Source organism: Mesocricetus auratus, unplaced genomic scaffold (assembly GCF_017639785.1).
Source record: "Mesocricetus auratus isolate SY011 unplaced genomic scaffold, BCM_Maur_2.0 Super-Scaffold_100013, whole genome shotgun sequence".
Classification (NCBI taxonomy): Eukaryota; Metazoa; Chordata; class Mammalia; order Rodentia; family Cricetidae; genus Mesocricetus; species Mesocricetus auratus.
In genome coordinates, this window is record NW_024429196.1 from 5295347 (window position 1) to 5312518 (window position 17172).

At 46.5% G+C, this 17172-nt stretch overlaps 1 protein-coding gene across 4 annotated transcripts in view; it reads left to right on the top strand.

Moving 5' to 3' along the window:
- Pcnx2 (pecanex 2) overlaps positions 1-17172 on the top strand; it is a 173913-nt gene that overhangs the window by 77325 nt on the left and 79416 nt on the right. For 3 of the 4 annotated variants that reach the window (XM_005064691.4, XM_013122036.3, XM_040755301.1), the window contains exons 18-20: positions 4959-5051; positions 6009-6159; positions 15929-16070. In XM_005064691.4, the coding sequence (XP_005064748.1) occupies positions 4959-5051; positions 6009-6159; positions 15929-16070 (386 nt within the window). The remainder of the gene's footprint in view (positions 1-4958; positions 5052-6008; positions 6160-15928; positions 16071-17172) is intronic. The other variant, XM_040755299.1, reaches the window with a different exon arrangement.

Here is a 17172-nt window from a genome sequence, read left to right on the forward strand (position 1 = left end):
GAAAAAAATGCAGCTAAGGTGCCTTTTAAAAAGAGCATGCACAGGAAATCTTATTGAAGTCAGTTATGATTGCTCGAAGGATCCACAAATGCCAGCACAGAAAAGAAAAGGAAGAAAGCAGGAGCACATCATCAAACCCGAATAACTTTCAACAGCAAAGCCAGAGCTCACCCAAGCTCACAATGGTGGGAAACACATGGAGTGATAATGGGGATGAGTGCAGCAAGCTGTGGCTGGAAAAGCAAATGGGGGTAGCCTATTAAAATGTAAATGAAGCTCCCATAGCAGCGATGGATAGACCTCCCCTGGCTTCAGGTGGGAAGACTGAGGCTTATAAACTGCAAAGCCTTTCAAAATATTTTTAGTGCTTAATGCAGTTCAAAACATTCCCAATGGAATCAAATTCACAGCCTTGACAAATGATTATAAGGTTTATTTAGAAAAATAGTAGCTCATGGTTTAAGAAAGACTTGAAAGAGAGGGATGAGAAAGGGGAATTTAGTGCTTTGGGACTTAAGAGTCTATAAAAAGGTTGAATCAGGAGGAAAAAGGAGAGAGAGAGAGACCCTTCCAAGATCAGAGTAGGATTAGCAGATCTGAGGAATGCAGAAAGGGGGCCGTCATGAGAATACATTGTGTGAAAATTAAATGTCACAATGGAGAATCAACTATTCGATGTGTGGTGTTCAGCGTGGGAGAAAAAAAAATTTTACGTGCTAATCCTTCAATAGACAGCAGGGTGTGTCACAAAGGGATTAGAGAGTTTCAGGAAGACAGGAGAGAGAGTGAGCAGAGAAGAAATCAGCAGGAACCTGCCCACCTGGCATTGGGGCAGATAAATCATCAAAACAAACTTGCTGATTAAAAGTAAAACAATCTGAATCAGATATGTCCCTGTTCTTATTTTTTTTAAATATCAATAAGAAGCCTGAGAGAAGAATAAAGGTGATTCTGGACAAGTGGGGGGTTCAAGCCAACAGGGCAGGGTACTCTTTATTTGAGGGCATGTGGGAGGATTTGACCTTTGGTCTTCAGCTCTCACACAGTGGAAAGAAATCAGTTCTGGAGCTGCAGGATGAGGTGTTCAGTGAAAGGCCACCACCATCAAGGGACACTGAGGTTGATTTTAGCTGCAAGAGAAACCCTCTTCTTCGTGGAGCTGCAAAACTATTTCAAACAAGTGGACTGTATAAAAGTCCTCGCTTTGTGAGCTTAGTTAGAGGTGACCTTTGGTGGAGGAGACGTGCCTCGGTTGTAAAGAGCATTTGCTGTTCTTCTAGAGAAGCCAAGTTCGGTTCCCAGTACTCACAATTGATTGTAACTTCAGCTCCAGGGGACCCAACGCCCTCTTCTGGCGTCTATGGGAACCTGTACATAAGTGGCACACTCACAGAGATACACTGAAATAAAAAAATAAAAATAAATAAATAAATCTTAAAACTTGAGCATTTACAAATGACAAAATAAAATTAGACTCCATGTCACACTGTCCTTCCAAGTCAGCCCTAGTGAATTGCAAACCCAGAGGTGGGAGGATGGGACCTGAGAGCCTGGAGACCTGTAGCTATGACACTGTTTCCCACCAGCCTTTACAATATCACTACTTAGGAAGGGACAGTTTCAGAAACAAAACCAAAAAATTGAATCCATCACTACCTCATAAATCAGCAGATTATAATTTTTCTTTATTGTTCTAAATTATAAAGGAGCATAAAGAAAATAAGACAGAGAATATGAGGCAATTATTTGCAATGAAGACCCCTATACTGCATAGCCGATCCTGTAGTTAAAATTAGTGTGTCCTTGGGAGATTGTGGACCTTCTGGGGCACGTACCCAGAATACGGAAGGGTTATAGTTATTTTAGAAAACAGTTTGGATTTTTTTTTTAAGTTAAGCCCCAGTGTTCCATATAAACCAGCCATTTACCCCCCAGATATTTACACAAGAAACAAAGAATGCATGTTCCTAGAGATAATATCATGAATATTCACAGCAGTTTTATGCAGAACAGTCAAAACTGGGAGCACACCCAAGGTCTGTCCACATATGAATAAACACACTGTGGTATAGCCTGCAAAAGAATATGCCTCAGCAACAAAGAGGAATAAGTCTAACAGACAATAACCTGGAACAAATACCGGAATAATTATACTGTATGTGGTGTTTTAATAAAAATGGCGCCCATAGGCTTAGATATTCGCATGCTAAATTCCCAGTTGATACACCATTTGGAAAGGGTTAGGAGGTGTGACATTGCTGAAGTATATGTGTCACTTTGGGGTAGGCTTTGAGGTTTAAAAGACCATGCCTCCCTCTGCCTGTTGCCTGTGGATAAGGATACAAATCCCTCAGCTACTGCTCCAGCACCATGCCTGTCTACTTCCCACCATGATGATCATGGACTAGCTCTTTAAAACTGTCAGCCAGGCCCCAATGAAATGCTTCCTTCGTAAGAGTTGACTTGGCCACAGTCTCCTCACAGCAATAGAACAGTAACTAAGAACAAAGAAGCCAGACCCACTATGTGATTCAATTTATACAACATTATGAAAGTGAGATCAGATTACAAACATGGAGTAGATCAGTAGTCCCACAGAGAGTGTGGGCAACGGCAGAAAGGAAACTCCAGAGCCAATGAGCATGATAATTCACATATTCACCATTAAACTAAACCATCAATGGTGATGGTCTTTTGGAGGTAGGGATGTGTCAACACTCATCATGCTGGGACTGGAGAGATGCCTTCGTGATTAAGAGCACTCGCTGCTCTAAAAGAGGCCTTGGGTTCAATTCCCAGTACTCACATGTCAGACCACAACTATCCACAACTCCCGTTGCAGGGGATCCCATGTTGTCTTCTGGCCTCCACAGGTACCAGGTATGCATGCATGCAGACAAAACACTCATACACATAGAATAAAAATGAATAAATCTTAAAACCTCATCAGGCTTTATATTTTTAACACATCAATTGTACCTCAACAATGCTGTGTAAAGCTTAGTATAAGGAAAAGAAATGGGTGGAGAGAGCAGTTTGTAAGTAGAGAAACGCTGTGCAGTGGTCTGTGTTTCACAGGAAGGACACTCACATCAGACAAGAACCACAGTGCCAGGCTGGCCAGAGGCTCAGTAGGCAGAGTTCTTACCTAACGCACACAGAGCCCTGGGTTCATTCCCTGGCGCTATGTAAACTAGGTATGGTAGACTATGTAGACTGTAATCTCAGAATGTGAAGGGTGGAGACAAGTTCAAATCCAAGCTGGAATAGGAGAGCCTGTCTCTAACTAACTACAGTATTGTTCTAACTTGGGAAAAGAATTAAAGCAATCTGTGCTCCTGTTTGCCCTTCCTCTAAGAGAAGGAAAATGGCAGCCCTCCAGACTTACCTGCCCACAGTGGAACTGATGGCCCATTGTTCACACTTCAAACAGGTAAACTGGTCAATTAAATATGACCCAATTTAAACCAGACTACTTGGTAAAACATTAGTCTTCCCTGTGGACAAATATTTAGTAATTTTAAATGACAAACTCATGCCAAAGAAAACAGAAAAGAAGCTAACCATCTTTATAGCCAGAAAATGCTACGGATGGCACACTCGCCCTGTGGGAGGACTGGGGTTTCCTAAGTGTGAAGAATGACAACAGAGCCTAGACAGATTTTATTTTTTAGGGCTTCAAAAATAGATTTCCCTTGATGAAGATAAAGCTAAAATAAATCAAATCTCAAACCACTGTTTGTCCTAGTTTTAATTGTCAACTTGACACAGCCCAGTGTCATCTGAGAAGGGAGTAGAGATTGAGGACTTGCTTAGATCACATTGGCCTAGGGACCTGTCTTTGAGGATTGTCTTGATTATTAATTGACATAGAAGGGTGTATCCCACTGTGGGCAGCGACATTCCCTAGGCAGGTTGTCTGGGCTGTACAAGAAAGCTAGTTAAGCACAGGATTATAGTGAGCCAGCAAACAATGTGCCTCCGTGGTTCCTGCTTCAGTTACGCCATCCAGTGATAGACTGTGTGAGAGCAACCCCCCCCACCCCAGGCTGCTTTTGCTTTGGCCATAGCAACAGATGGAAACTAGGGCAGTGCATTATCACTTTGGTTCTTCCCACGTTCAGTACTTGCCACCTTGCAAGAGGAAGCTCAGGACAGGTGCATCAGGTACACAGCATGCGATGGTGTAGGGGCTGTGGTCTTCCTGAATCACCCCATTGATGTAACCGCTCCACACGGGTGGCTTCACCCACCACACACCGTCAGTGTCAGTGCTCTCTTAGTGTCCCCACTATCTATGCTAACACAGGCACTGAGCTGGTGGCATGATAGGGAAGAAACAACACACTGTGTAAACTTAAAAATCGAGAAAGGAGAGTGAGGTGGGGTGACTCACCTGCAGGCCCATGTGTATTTAAGTAGCTGGAAAGTGGTGGTCTTTTCTTTGTTTTTGTTTGTGTTTGAGTATGGATCTGATGGTTGAATGAAAATGTACAATTAGTGTGGTCCAAAGTATAAGACTTGTGTGCAAGGCTTCTGTTTGGTGTCCCTAGACTGTAGATGTGTTGACACCCAAGGCCACCCGGGATCTCATAGAGAGTGTTAGCAGCATCAGCCCTGCTTTGTGAGACCCTGTCAGGTGGGGAGGGGGGCTGTGGGAGGTCTGTGGGGACTCTGTGCCCCATCTGAGTTTGTGGAAAGGGACATTAGGCCTCCTATGTGTAGACACCTGTGTTCTTTCCGTGGGTGCTAATCCACTAGCACCACACCTGCCTCGCTCTTCCTGAGAGGTCCACGGTGGAAGCCAGTGGGCAAGCTAGTGAATGATGCCTCTGGGGCGCTTCTGGGGATAGCTCTGACATGTGGAGGAGCAGCCTGTGGAGTGTTGGTGTCCTGCCACTGAGGGCTGCCCAGGAAGTCACACAGAGCTGACCTCACAGCCAGCCTTCTCTTTCCAGAAGGACGTCCTGCGATCCGATCTTGTCGTCTGCTCAGCAGCTGCTGTCCTCTCCTTTGCAGTCAGTGCCAGCACTGTCTTCCTGTCCTTACGGGTAGGTGTCCCCAAGGCTCTGTCCTCCCTTTCCCAGTGGAGGTCGATATGGAATGAGGGCACAGGGGGCAAATGAGCCAGGGGAAAGGGCAGAAGGCCAAGAGAGAGGGTTAAGGAGCACACACACACACAGACACACACACACTGACACAGATACATAGACACACACACACACACACATACACTGAGAACTATGTCTCAGAGGAGACTTTGGCCACCTACCCTTGTGTCATCTCTGCTGGGGGGAAGTATTTTGTCTCTCAGGGTGATGGAACAACTTGTAATCAAGGACAGTTGTTGGTGTGGTGGGCTGGGAACAGACAGCGACCCCATCAGTAGATAGAGAAGTAGCTGTATCTGGGATAAGACAAGTCACAGTGGCAGGACCATTTGGACATTTTCACTGAGAGCGAGCACAAGCAAGGGCCGCATGGGATTCTGCCGTACAGTTCTTACAGGATGTTGCTGTCTCTTCGCAAACATGGGGCACTCACAGCCTCACCTTCCTGGAGCATTCTGTCTATGTGCACTGTTCTCTAGTTCTAGAAAAGCTGGAGATGTGTTCCAGGGGGTAGAATTCTCCCAGCCTCTTGCAGGGGTCACTCCCCCCCCCCTTTCTTAGCAGCTCTGAGCATGTAGATCTTCCTAGGAGAGGGGAAGAGGCCTGGGGACATGGCTTAGTCAGCAGTTCTTGCCTCGCATGCCTTGCCAGCCAGCCTCGACTACTTAGTGAATTCTAGGCCAGTGAGAGACTGCCTCAGAAGACAAGGTGAATGGCACCTGACCAATGACATCCAAGATTATCCTCTGACCTCCTCATGCATACATGTAAATGTACATCTGCAAGTATATAACACGTGTACACCAAAAGTTGTGAGGAAAGAGAGGAGTGATAGCGGGTTTATGTGTTACTCATAAGCGTGTCTCCATTGACCCTTGACCTCTTTCTCCTTTGCAGCCTTTTCTCAGCATCGTGCTCTTTGCCCTGGCAGGCACAGTGGGACTCATCACCCACCACCTGCTCCCTCAGCTCCGAAAGCACCACCCCTGGATGTGGGTTTCACACCCTGTGCTCAAGAGCAAGGAGTGCCAGCAACGGGAAGCAAGAGGTCAGTGTCCCAGTCTTACGAGAGCCAGTGATTCGGGCGACATCCTTCTGGTGGCCTGTGGGCACAGCTTCGTGAGTGTGCTCCATGCCACAGGGCTGCACGCTTCGAAGGACCCAGGGTTTGCTACATGTAATAAAAAACAAAGAAAGTCTGTGTGCTTCAGAATCTAGGTGTCGCCCAAAACAGGCCGGTAAGAAAGGAATTCTGTCAAATTAGATGTGTGTTCTGTTAAAGTAGCCACTGCTTACTGATTTCACAGGAAAATTAACTTCTGTTGTTCATGCTTGAAGGGTTACAATTCTAATACTAAGGAGAACATCACTTCACACTGGACTATTAACTATCAGGCTCTAGGTTCTTGAGTTTCCATGAACTGTCTGTGTGTAGACAAACAGCTGTGTCCACATGGGTTGACCCAGAAGATCCCATGGGAGAAACAGCCTGGAGTAAGGCAGTTTCAGAGCTTCAGATAAGAAATACTCTTCCTGGAAGCTGGGGGTGTGGCTCTGTTGGTGGAATCCTTGCCAAGCAAGCAAGCAAGCAAGCAAGAAACTATAGGTTTAATCTCTAGCACAGAGTAAACTGGGTGTGGTGGCACATGCCTGAAATCCCACCATTTGAAGGTAGGTGTTGGAGGAGTGGATGTTCAAGGTCATCCTCAGGTCATCCTCAGCTATATAGTAAGTTTGAGGATAGCCTCTAAATAAAAATAAATTTTAAAAATGTAATTTGTTTTCTAGATAGGAGTTCTTGCTATTTCATGGTGAGTCCCCCTTTGCTCTGCAATTTCTTGCTCCATGCATAAATAGATGCAAGGGAGACTGACTCGTTCTTACTTTCAGACATTTAAATGAACCCCCAGTAAATTTTAAGCCATTGAAATTGCCTGGCACTGCTGGGCCTGCGCAGTCACTCAGCCTACAGTAACCTCTTGATTACTGCATATTCAGCTGTGCCTTTCAGACACCAGGTGGGTAGAGGCATCAAAAGACTCAAGGAAGGTTCTAGATTTAGTAGCTTCAGTGGCCTAAGATGCCAAGAGAAATAAGAAAAAGTCATGAAAAGGAAGAACAAAGAGTCAGTGAGGTGCTGGTCCAGTACAGAAAGCCTGTGGCAGAGGATGGCTTTTGGTGGGGACCAGAAGCTGTCTCGGTTGTAGGCAGTACAAGATGGAGAAGCGTGGGTAGTGAGAGAAGTAACGTGCCTGAAACTTTCAGCTTCAGTGGAGAAATGGAGGATTGTAACTCAGGTTCTGGTTCCCACGCCTCCTCCTCAAAGGAGAGCCTGGCTAAACGGTGATACTGGTGTGCTCTTTAACATTCTAGGCACTGTCATGTGCCACTTGAATGCAGAGTATTGCCATCATACAAAGACCTAAAGTAAGACAGCAGTGGTTCCTTTATAATTGTCCATTTCATAGATGGCTTGGAGAGAATAGGCCTGTCCTGGTTTGCATAACCACCAGGACCAAAAGCAACTTGGGAAGGAAAGAGTTTATTTCATCTTATGACTTTCTGGTCACACCCCGTCTCTGAAGGAAGTCAGGGTAGGAACTGAAGCAGAATCCACGGAGGAGTGCTGCTTTCTGGCTTGCTCAGCCTGCTTTCTTCTGACACCCAGGACCAGCTGTCTAGGGAAAGCACAGTCCACCATGGGCCGCCCTCCCACATCAATCATCAATCAAGAAAAAGCCCCACAGGCTTGCTTCCCTCTTCTCAGGGGCGTCAGGGTGACAACTGGAGCAACAATGACACTTGCTATTCGATGGTGGATTGCTTATTTTCCTTCTTGCTGCAGCAAGAATACCAAAGGGAGTGTTTGCTTTGGCTTGCAGTTTGAAGGAGCAGCTCATCTTAGCTGGGGAGGTCTGAACTTTGAGGCAGCTGGTCACATGGCATCCACAGTCAGGAAGCAGAGAGAGATGGATGCTGGTGCTCAGCTCATTCTCTCCTCTTTACCCTAGGCAAAGGACATGGAAGAGTGCTATCCATAATTAAAGTAGGTTTTCTCACCTCTTAACCAAATCCAGACAATCCCTCATGGCTACGCCCAGAGGCCTGTGTCCCAGGTGATTCTAGATCCTGTCAAGTGGACAATGATGATTAGAAACTAGAAAATACGTGGGATCGAGTGACTGAATGTCGAATCTGGTACATGGGTGCCATCCAGCAAGTGCTGGTTGAGTGAACAGATGAGTTGGCCATTGCTTTGTAAATTCACAGAAGGAACGGGGTGCCTGTGGGCTGGTGTGTGCAGGGAGATGTCTGGAGGTGGAAGGCAGGTGGAAACACACAGGAGAGCATGCTGGCTGTGAAATGTTTACACTTTAATTTCTGGGTGCATTAGAATAAATGAATAAGGATTATGTAAATCATTAAAGCACATCAACGGAGGATCTCATTTAGATATCAATTTTTAAAAATGAACTATTAATGATTCAGTAACAAGTCCCAGACTTGTGGTTCCTAAATGAGATCTATCTTGTGCTGTAGCGCGACTAGTCTCTGCTGTGAGACTCACTGGCTTCTACACGTGATAGATGTAGCTCGGAGGGAAGCTGTCTTCCCATGTATCTGTCACTTATGTCAAAGTGACTGCGAGTGTTAGAAATCAAATAGAACAAGCTATAATGAAAAGCAGCAGCTGCCTGTCAGCTCGGCCCCTCCCATCTCGGGTCCCTCCTTTCCAAGAAAAACTACTTCCTCCTCTGTGGATAGCCTGTTGATTTACCATAATTCTTCTAAACAAAGCCACCATATTTGCTCCATCCCTTGGCATATCTGATTTGCTTATCTATCACCTTGTGAAAGAGGCATTTCACTCCCCTAGTCTGGCAGGCCTCTCTACTTGGCTGGGACACTTATCTCCCTGTGTCAGGCGCCACAGAGCTGAGCGGCCGAGGTGACAGCAGTAAGCTGTCACTGAGGGGGAATGAATGGTGTGGCATCCAGTTATCTCCACTCTAAGGAGAGTGGGCCAGAGAAATTCAACCTAGGGAGGAAAAGTTTTAGGGGACTCATGGTTCCGGGGCTTTCAGTCCTCCAAGGTAGGGATGACACAATCAAAGCAGTTCAGTTCATGGCGGGGGAGGGAGGGTGGGAAGGTGGGGGCTGCAGGGTTGTTCACATCATAGACAACCAGGACAAAGGCGGCAAAGCTGGAACCCGGGGTCAGACCGCACCCTCTGAGGACCACTCCTAGGCTTCTAGTGATCCATTTCTCCTAGCAAGGCCCCGCCTCCCAAAGACTCCATACTGTCCTCACACAGTGACAACAGTTAGGGACCAAGCATTCAAACATGAACTTGTGAGGGACATTTCAAAAGCAAATAATAAGAATATGAGTTTGTTATCACTGGGGTGTGGACAGAAATTTTAAAAGGACAACTTTGAATCAAGTGAATTCTAGACGCAGTAGTGATTTAAAGAGCTATCCAAACGAAGACTAGAAGGGAGGGAGGGAAGGAGGAAGGAAGGGAGAGAGAGGGAAAGAAGAAAGGGAGGGAAAGACAGAGGAAGGAAGGGAGAGAGAGGGAAAGAAGAAAGGGAGGGGAAGACAGAGGAAGGAGGGAAAAAGAAGAAATAGACACTATCTAGGGGTTTCTGCTGCTGCAATGAAACACCATACCTGAAAGCAGTTTGGGGAGGAAAGGGTACGTTTTGCTTGTATTTTCATATCACAGTTCATTATCAAAGGTACTCAGAGCAGGAACCTAGAGGCAGAGGCCATGGAGGATGCTGCTTACTGACTTGTTCCCCATGGCTTGCTCAGTCTGCTTTCTTATAACACCAGGGCCACCAGTCCAGGAATGGCACCACCCACAGTAGGCTGGGCCCTCCCCCATCAGTCACTCACTGAGAAAATGCCTACAGCCTGGTCTTATACAAGCATGTTCTCAATCGAGGTTCTCTAGTTTGTGTCTAGTTGACGTAAAAACCAGCCAACACAGTGCCTCACAAAATGGTACCCGATGCGTTATATTACACTGGTTGAAGGAGGAAAAAAAAAAGGAATTCCTAAGCATGGCCCTAAAATGAAGAGCCACCAAAGAAACGAAGGATATGTTTCATTCCTCAAAATCTGTGAACCTAGGGATGGAGAGATGGCTCAACGGTTTTAAGAGTGTGCACTGCTCTTGCAACGGACCTGAATTTGGTTGCTATCACCTATGACAGTTGGCTCACAACTGCTTCTAGCAGCTCCAGGGGATCTGATGCCCTTTTCTGGCCTCTGAGTGTACCTGCACTCACATGCACACATCCACACACGTATATTCTCATATTTCAAAGTAATACATCTTTTTTTGAAAACCATGAATTTAAACCTGTCGTTCCTGCCTATTGCTCTTACTGCCTTTTGCTTGTTTGAAAGTTTGCCATGGTGTGAAACTTGATTGCATGTGTTAGCTCAGCCAAAAACCCAAAGTGCCCAGTGTATGCCAAACACAATGAAGAGTGCAGAGGCAGGAGTCAAACCAGCGGAGGAAGCAGGGTGCTCCAACCAGGATTCCATCCTGACCCCACCTGAAGGGACCCCACCACGCCCGCCACACCCGCCACACCCCACCACACCCGCCACACCCCACCACACCCCACCCCACCACACCCACCACACCCCACCACACCCCACCACACCCAACCACACCCCACCACACCCCACCACACCCACCACACCCCACCACACCCCGCCACACCCCACCACACCCGCCACACCCCACCACACCCGCCACACCCCACCACACCCCGCCCCACCACACCCACCACACCCCACCACACCCCGCCACACCCCACCACACCCGCCACACCCCACCACACCCGCCACACCCCACCCCACCACACCCACCACACCCCGCCACACCCCACCACACCCGCCACACCCCACCACACCCCACCACACCCCACCACACCCCACCACACCCACCACACCCCACCACACCCCACCACACCCGCCACACCCACCACACCCGCCACACCCACCACACCCCACCACACCCGCCACACCCGCCACACCCGCCACACCCACCACACCCCACCACACCCCACACCAGCTTTGATCTACAAGGTTGCTTCTTTAGTCACGTCCTTAGCCAGTCAATGAACTGGTGATGTGTCCTCCCTATCGCTGGGTGACTGTCACAGAAGAAGACAAAAAGCCATTTGGTACCGCTATGGCTGTCCCCGATCAAGAGAGGAGCAGATTCCTAATTTAGATCCAAGGGGGAGGAAGGGACCACTGAGGCCTCCAGGCATGGCGTGAGATGCCAGCAGCTCTGAACTAATGAGGTTACAGAGAAAGGAAAGGTCATGAACTTTGAGACTGATTATCCCAAGCAGAGTCCGAGAGCCCCAAGCGGTCCTGTGTTGTGTTGTGCTCTATGTTAGAAGTGCAGCCTATGTATAGGGAATTGACATGGATGATGTGTGTCACTGGGAAGGACTTTGCAGCCTTAGTTCCATACCAGAAGGAAGAAGAGAGCGAGGAATAGCTGTAGGTAACAGATTGTCCACGCCAGGGTGCTAACTCCCCAACTATGTTCATGCCACTCAGTAGGATTTGTCTGTCCCAGGTGTCACTGTCCCCCTCAGTGCCCCAATCCTTTTAGCTCCTGTCCTGATTCTGATCTGAATAGATTGGTTTCCTAAAGCTTGAAAGCATCCTGAGGGTTCCTGATTAATTTTTAATTATTGGTAAGACCATCATAGTCCCATAGGCACCTAAATAAAACACAACCTGAAAACCCTTTAAGAAAATTTAAAGCCTTGAACTGCAGTGAGCCGTCTATAAACTTGTAAATGGCATCATTATTTTGCATTTTGTCGCTCGGGGGGCCTCATATTCCAAGGGAAAGAGAAAGAACAATTCTTTGGTAATGTGTTTTTATGGTCTCTTTGCATATTGAGGACGTTCCAGAGAGGCAGTTCTAAAATATGATCACACAGCGTTTCTTTTTAACTGTACTGTGTATGACTACAGAGACAATTTGGGGACTGAAGACACACATTTATCATGTTACTGCATTCACAAGGTATACTTTTTGTTAGCTTCCCCTGGTTTCCTTACAAGAAAGGATTTAGTTAAAATTTCAGAATTCTGGACCTGGTCTTCTGTTTAAGCCTCCTTCCATATTATCAGTTACCGTATGACGTGCCCTTCTGCCCCCAACTATAAACGTTCTTTGTGAGATCCTTGGGCCCAAAGCTTAAAGCTTCTCATTAGAATACATTACTGGGGTTGGTAGGATACTGAGACACACAAGAATTAAAATGAAATTCTTTTCCATCAGTAGCTGAGTAAACAGACCCTGACCTCGCAGCTTGGGAGCGGGGGATCTTAAATCTACTTCGGCTCTACTGTTCCATAAGGTTGAAATGGCTTCCCTACCATCCAGCCTGCACCCCATGCCTGCTGGTGTGAGCCAGAGGGCGCTTCTGCTTCCCCTTCTCTGAGCTTCCTTACTGAGAGATACAGGATCTGTCTGTGGCAGGCATCACGTCAGCTACTATCAAGCTCATGTCCCTCGTAGCACTCTGGTGGCTAAGAGCCCTGAATTGAGTGGGTTAGCCTGGGTTCTCCCTCAGTCCTCCTCCCCTTCTCTGCCCTCTCTCCCTCTCTTTCCCTCCCTCTCCCCCTCCCCCCCACCTCTGTGTGTTTTCGTATGCGTCTAAGCTTCTATAGAATAATAGTAAACATTTTGCATAAACACAGTTGTCTGTGAAATTTGGTAGCTCAGACCTTTAATCTCAGCACTCTGGAGGCAGAGGCAGATTGATCTCTGTGAGTTCAAGGTCAGCCTGATCTACATAGTGAGTTCTGGGCCAGCCAGGTCTACTGAGTAAGACCCTGTCTCAAAAACAAAATACTAACTCTCACCTCAAGGAGAAGAGATCTTATTCGGGAGCCAAATATGAGTGACCCTGGTTCAGGAACACAGACTTAGTTTACCCCAAATTCCATATTCTAATGTGGTGACATTTTCATGAAGATTTTACAGTAAAAACAAAGGAAGTTGTAAATTGAGGCACTTTAAAAATATATTGATGGGAACATCAGGTATCAGGTTACAGTGAGGAGGACGGTCTGTCTCAGCAGCTGTCTGTTGATGCTCTTAGCCTTTGGGTTGGTGAGTCCAGGGTTCCATTTGTAAGTTCCTTTTGTGTGTGTGTGTGTGTGTGTGTGTGTGTCATTTGTATAGGTGTCTGCATGCTCAAGGGTGTGAGCACTTGTGGATATGAGTGATGTGGAGACACCTGGTGTCTTTCTTGACCATTTTCCATTTTATTATTTCCATGTATTATTACTGAGCAGTTAGACAAGCTAGCCAGCTTGCCCTGGGGATCCTGTCTCTACCTCCTGCGGCTGGCTGCCTTGCCTGTCTCGCTTCTTATGTTGGTTCTCAGATGCAAACTTCAGTTTTCACACTTGCCCATTAATGTGCTTTTCTGACTGAGCCATGAGAAGGGATCTTACCCTATAGTTATAAGGATGCTAGGTCAAACCAGATAACTCAAGATAATTTGGCTCTGGACATTTGACATTCCCACTGTCCACAATCCTGAAAATTTTAAACTGTCAATCATTCAGTCAGTGTAATATGGGCTGTTTATCAGGGCACAGCTCTTTTTCTGGAAACTTGAGACTGCAGGATGAATGGTTTTGGGATTGATTCTTAGGGTTGTTTTTTTTCCTGCATAAGTGGGACACAGAGCTCCTTCACAGCTGTCATTGTGCAGCTTCTGTCTGGTGACAGGGTCAGCGTGTCTTAAGAATCCAGGCACCACCTATCCACATCCCTGATTGTGTGGCCTGGCCATGTGGAGTATGTGCTTCATAAAATGCCCCCTTGTAGAGTCAGGTAATAGGAAGACCTCTCTGTGACCAAATGCCTAGCAAAACCTTTTTTTCCTGGCTAGGGGCAATTCATATTCATTAGGCTGATGGTTTCAGAGGATTGTAGTCCACTACAGTGGGCAGAATGGGAAGGTTGTTGCAGCTTGGATGTTCTGTGGGTTCAGGAGCTGGCATCAGGGATGTGGCATCACTACAGCTTGAGACATAGAGAAGAACTCTGACCAGCGAAGCTGGATTAGAAGGCCCAACCCACAGTGACTACTGGTGCTTAGCTCCCACATGCCAAAAGGTTCTAGGTCCTCCAACAATGGTACCACCAGCTGTGGATCAACTGTGCAAACAGGTGAGGCTGTGGGGACATTTCATATTCAAACCGTAAGAAGCATTAGTACTTGAGTCTCCCAGAAGCTTTAATATCACAAACACATGGCTCAGAGTGGCAGTGGTACTGTGGTTTCAGTTATACATAGACACATGCATAGACTCATGAACAGACGCATGGACACCACAGGAACACAGACACAAAAGTGGACACATAAACACACAGAGACACATACAAACATAGACAGATAGGCACAAACACAAACATAAACACGCAGATATGCACATAGATACACAGAGAGGTAGACAGCTACATAGACATGGACAAGCACACACAAACAGACATATTCGCACATGACTCAGATGGTTGCTGGCTCGCTGAACAAGTCATCCTACTTTTACATACTTGGCAAATCACAGGAGGTGAGTTTGGCACCAACGGCTCATTATGTTTTCATTGAAATTTGTTGCTTTCTGTTTCTTGAGTTAGTAACTGAAGCCGGCGAACACCCTGCCTTTCTTATCATGTTCTGCGTAAGGCCCCATCGCCACGATGGAAAGATTCCCACCTTCTCTGCTCCTCATTTCAGATCACTCCTGTCAAGTCATTCTTGTTGCTACACACTGGAAAATAGCATTTTCTAAAAGCAAACATGACAAGCTTTTGAAAATCTGCCACGTACACCCCTCCCCCAACCAGATGGCTCCCTGCTCTTCCCAGCCTTGGCACCCATTGCTTCCTCTGACGCACTGTGGGTGACATGGCTTGGATGTCTGTCCCTTAACTTTTAAGGTTGTCATGTTTCCCTGAATTGATGACAAATGTTGATAGAACCCTAACGTATTTTCTGAAACAGGCTGAATGAGTTGGTTTTGATATGATGGCCTCAATCTGACATTGTTGATTTCTTATAAATGGAGAAATCAGAAAAAAGTTGATTCTGTGCAGAAAGAAACCCAAACAACTGATCTTTCAAGGGATGAAACCAGGGAAGGGGAGGAAAGGAAATGGAAGGGAGGGGAAGGGAGGGGAAGGGAGGGAGAGGAAGGGAGGGGAGGAGAAGGGAGGGAGGGGAGGGGAGGAGACAGTCCTACCTCTGTGTCCACCATCCTTTATGAACTCCATCCTCTGACTTCTCTGTTTTAGTGGAATCTGACATACCTTTTGTTTTTCTTTGTTATTCTTTACCTTCCCAAGATAAAGATAATTGTCCTTATCTAATTAAAAACAAAGGGAGGTTTGGCATTTATAAACCTTACTTGAAAAGAATTTACTGTAGAGAGAAAAGATTTAGTGACTGAGGAAGTAAAATACCAAGAGAACAAACAGAAGAGGGAGGACAGTGACTTGATGACCTATGACTGCCTTTCATTGTCCATAAACCATTTCCAGAGAAGTCAGTTGTCTTGAAAACATGGATGCTGACATGTATGGTATCGCCTGTGGACTGGACAGAATCCAAATGGAGAGCAGCAGCTCATAACGAAACCTGGCACACGGTGCCTGGATCCAGGAGCCCACTCCGTCCTGCTGAATGGGGAGAGCACTGGCTGTTTGCCTGTAAGAGGAGTCACAGGGTGGATTTTGTATTTCTTTCAGATATTGCTCATTTGATGTGGTTTGAGAGACTCTATGTATGGCTCCAGTGTTTTGAAAAATATCTCTTGTACCCGGCCATCGTCCTGAATGCCCTCACTCTTAATGCCTTCTCCATAAGCAACTACAGGAGACTCGGGACCCAGTAAGTAGAGGACAGTTTATTCTCATACTAATTTGGATTACATTGTCAGAACCAAGTGTGCTTTCTCTAAACAGACTACAAAAGGCCAATGGCCCAGGCCATGTATACCGGCCTCATGAAAGGAACCAGGGCGGTTTTGCACTCAAATCCATTTAGAGTAGACAGTTGCTGTGCAGTGACAGGGACGCACACAAAATTTGATCCTCCCACAATGGTACCAAGGATAAACATCAGGGGGCCTGAACACCTCCCTGCCGAAGTTGATGGCTCCCCTCAGGTGACAGGAGCTCAGCATGAATCGGAAATCCAGGAGTCTTCGCCGCTGTGCTTCAAGCTTTGCAAATTGCTTCGTATCATTTTCGTTTAGCAAATACCATGCATTGGGGAGGGGGAAAGAGACCCTGTCACCACTTCCTGCATTTATCAAGAGGTGCCTCATCAAGGTGTCCGTGTTCTTGCAAAGCATGAGCCCTGTAAGATCAAATCATTACTTTCATAGACAAAAATTAATTCTGAATTTACAAATGGAAATGTACTGGGTAATTTGCAGATCTGTCATTCTGACAGAAGGTGAGAGGCATATTGCCATGGTGGGAGGAGGTGTGGAAAAACAGTGTCCTAGAAGAAAGGTTTCCCACGGGTCTGCCTTGGGCAGCTGCTCAGTAGATGCCGTGACAGGAAATTTAGGGAGTTGACTTTTAAAGGGGACCAGACAGCCTGTGGTCACTAGAACAACAAACATGAGGAACATTGGAGGTGCAATGTAGGAATAAAAATAGTTTTATTAAAACTCCACATTTCTCTCTGTGTTTGGAGCATAATGTTGTCTCTTGCCAGGCCACTGTTTCAGGTGTTCTGTTGTCTTGACAAGGCATCCTACCTGGGACAGAACACTGTTTTGTAGCTATCTACAAGTTTTCCATGGCATGCTCTCACATGGCATCCATGGCCTCGGAGAAACCCTGAAAGCACTCTGTGACTGCTGAGAACAAGGACTCGTGACCAGTTTTTGATGGACAGTACCCTACGACCTTTCTGTTGCTGTGATAAAACACTCTGACCAAAGGCAGTTAAAGGCTTACACTTCCAGGTTTATGACTGA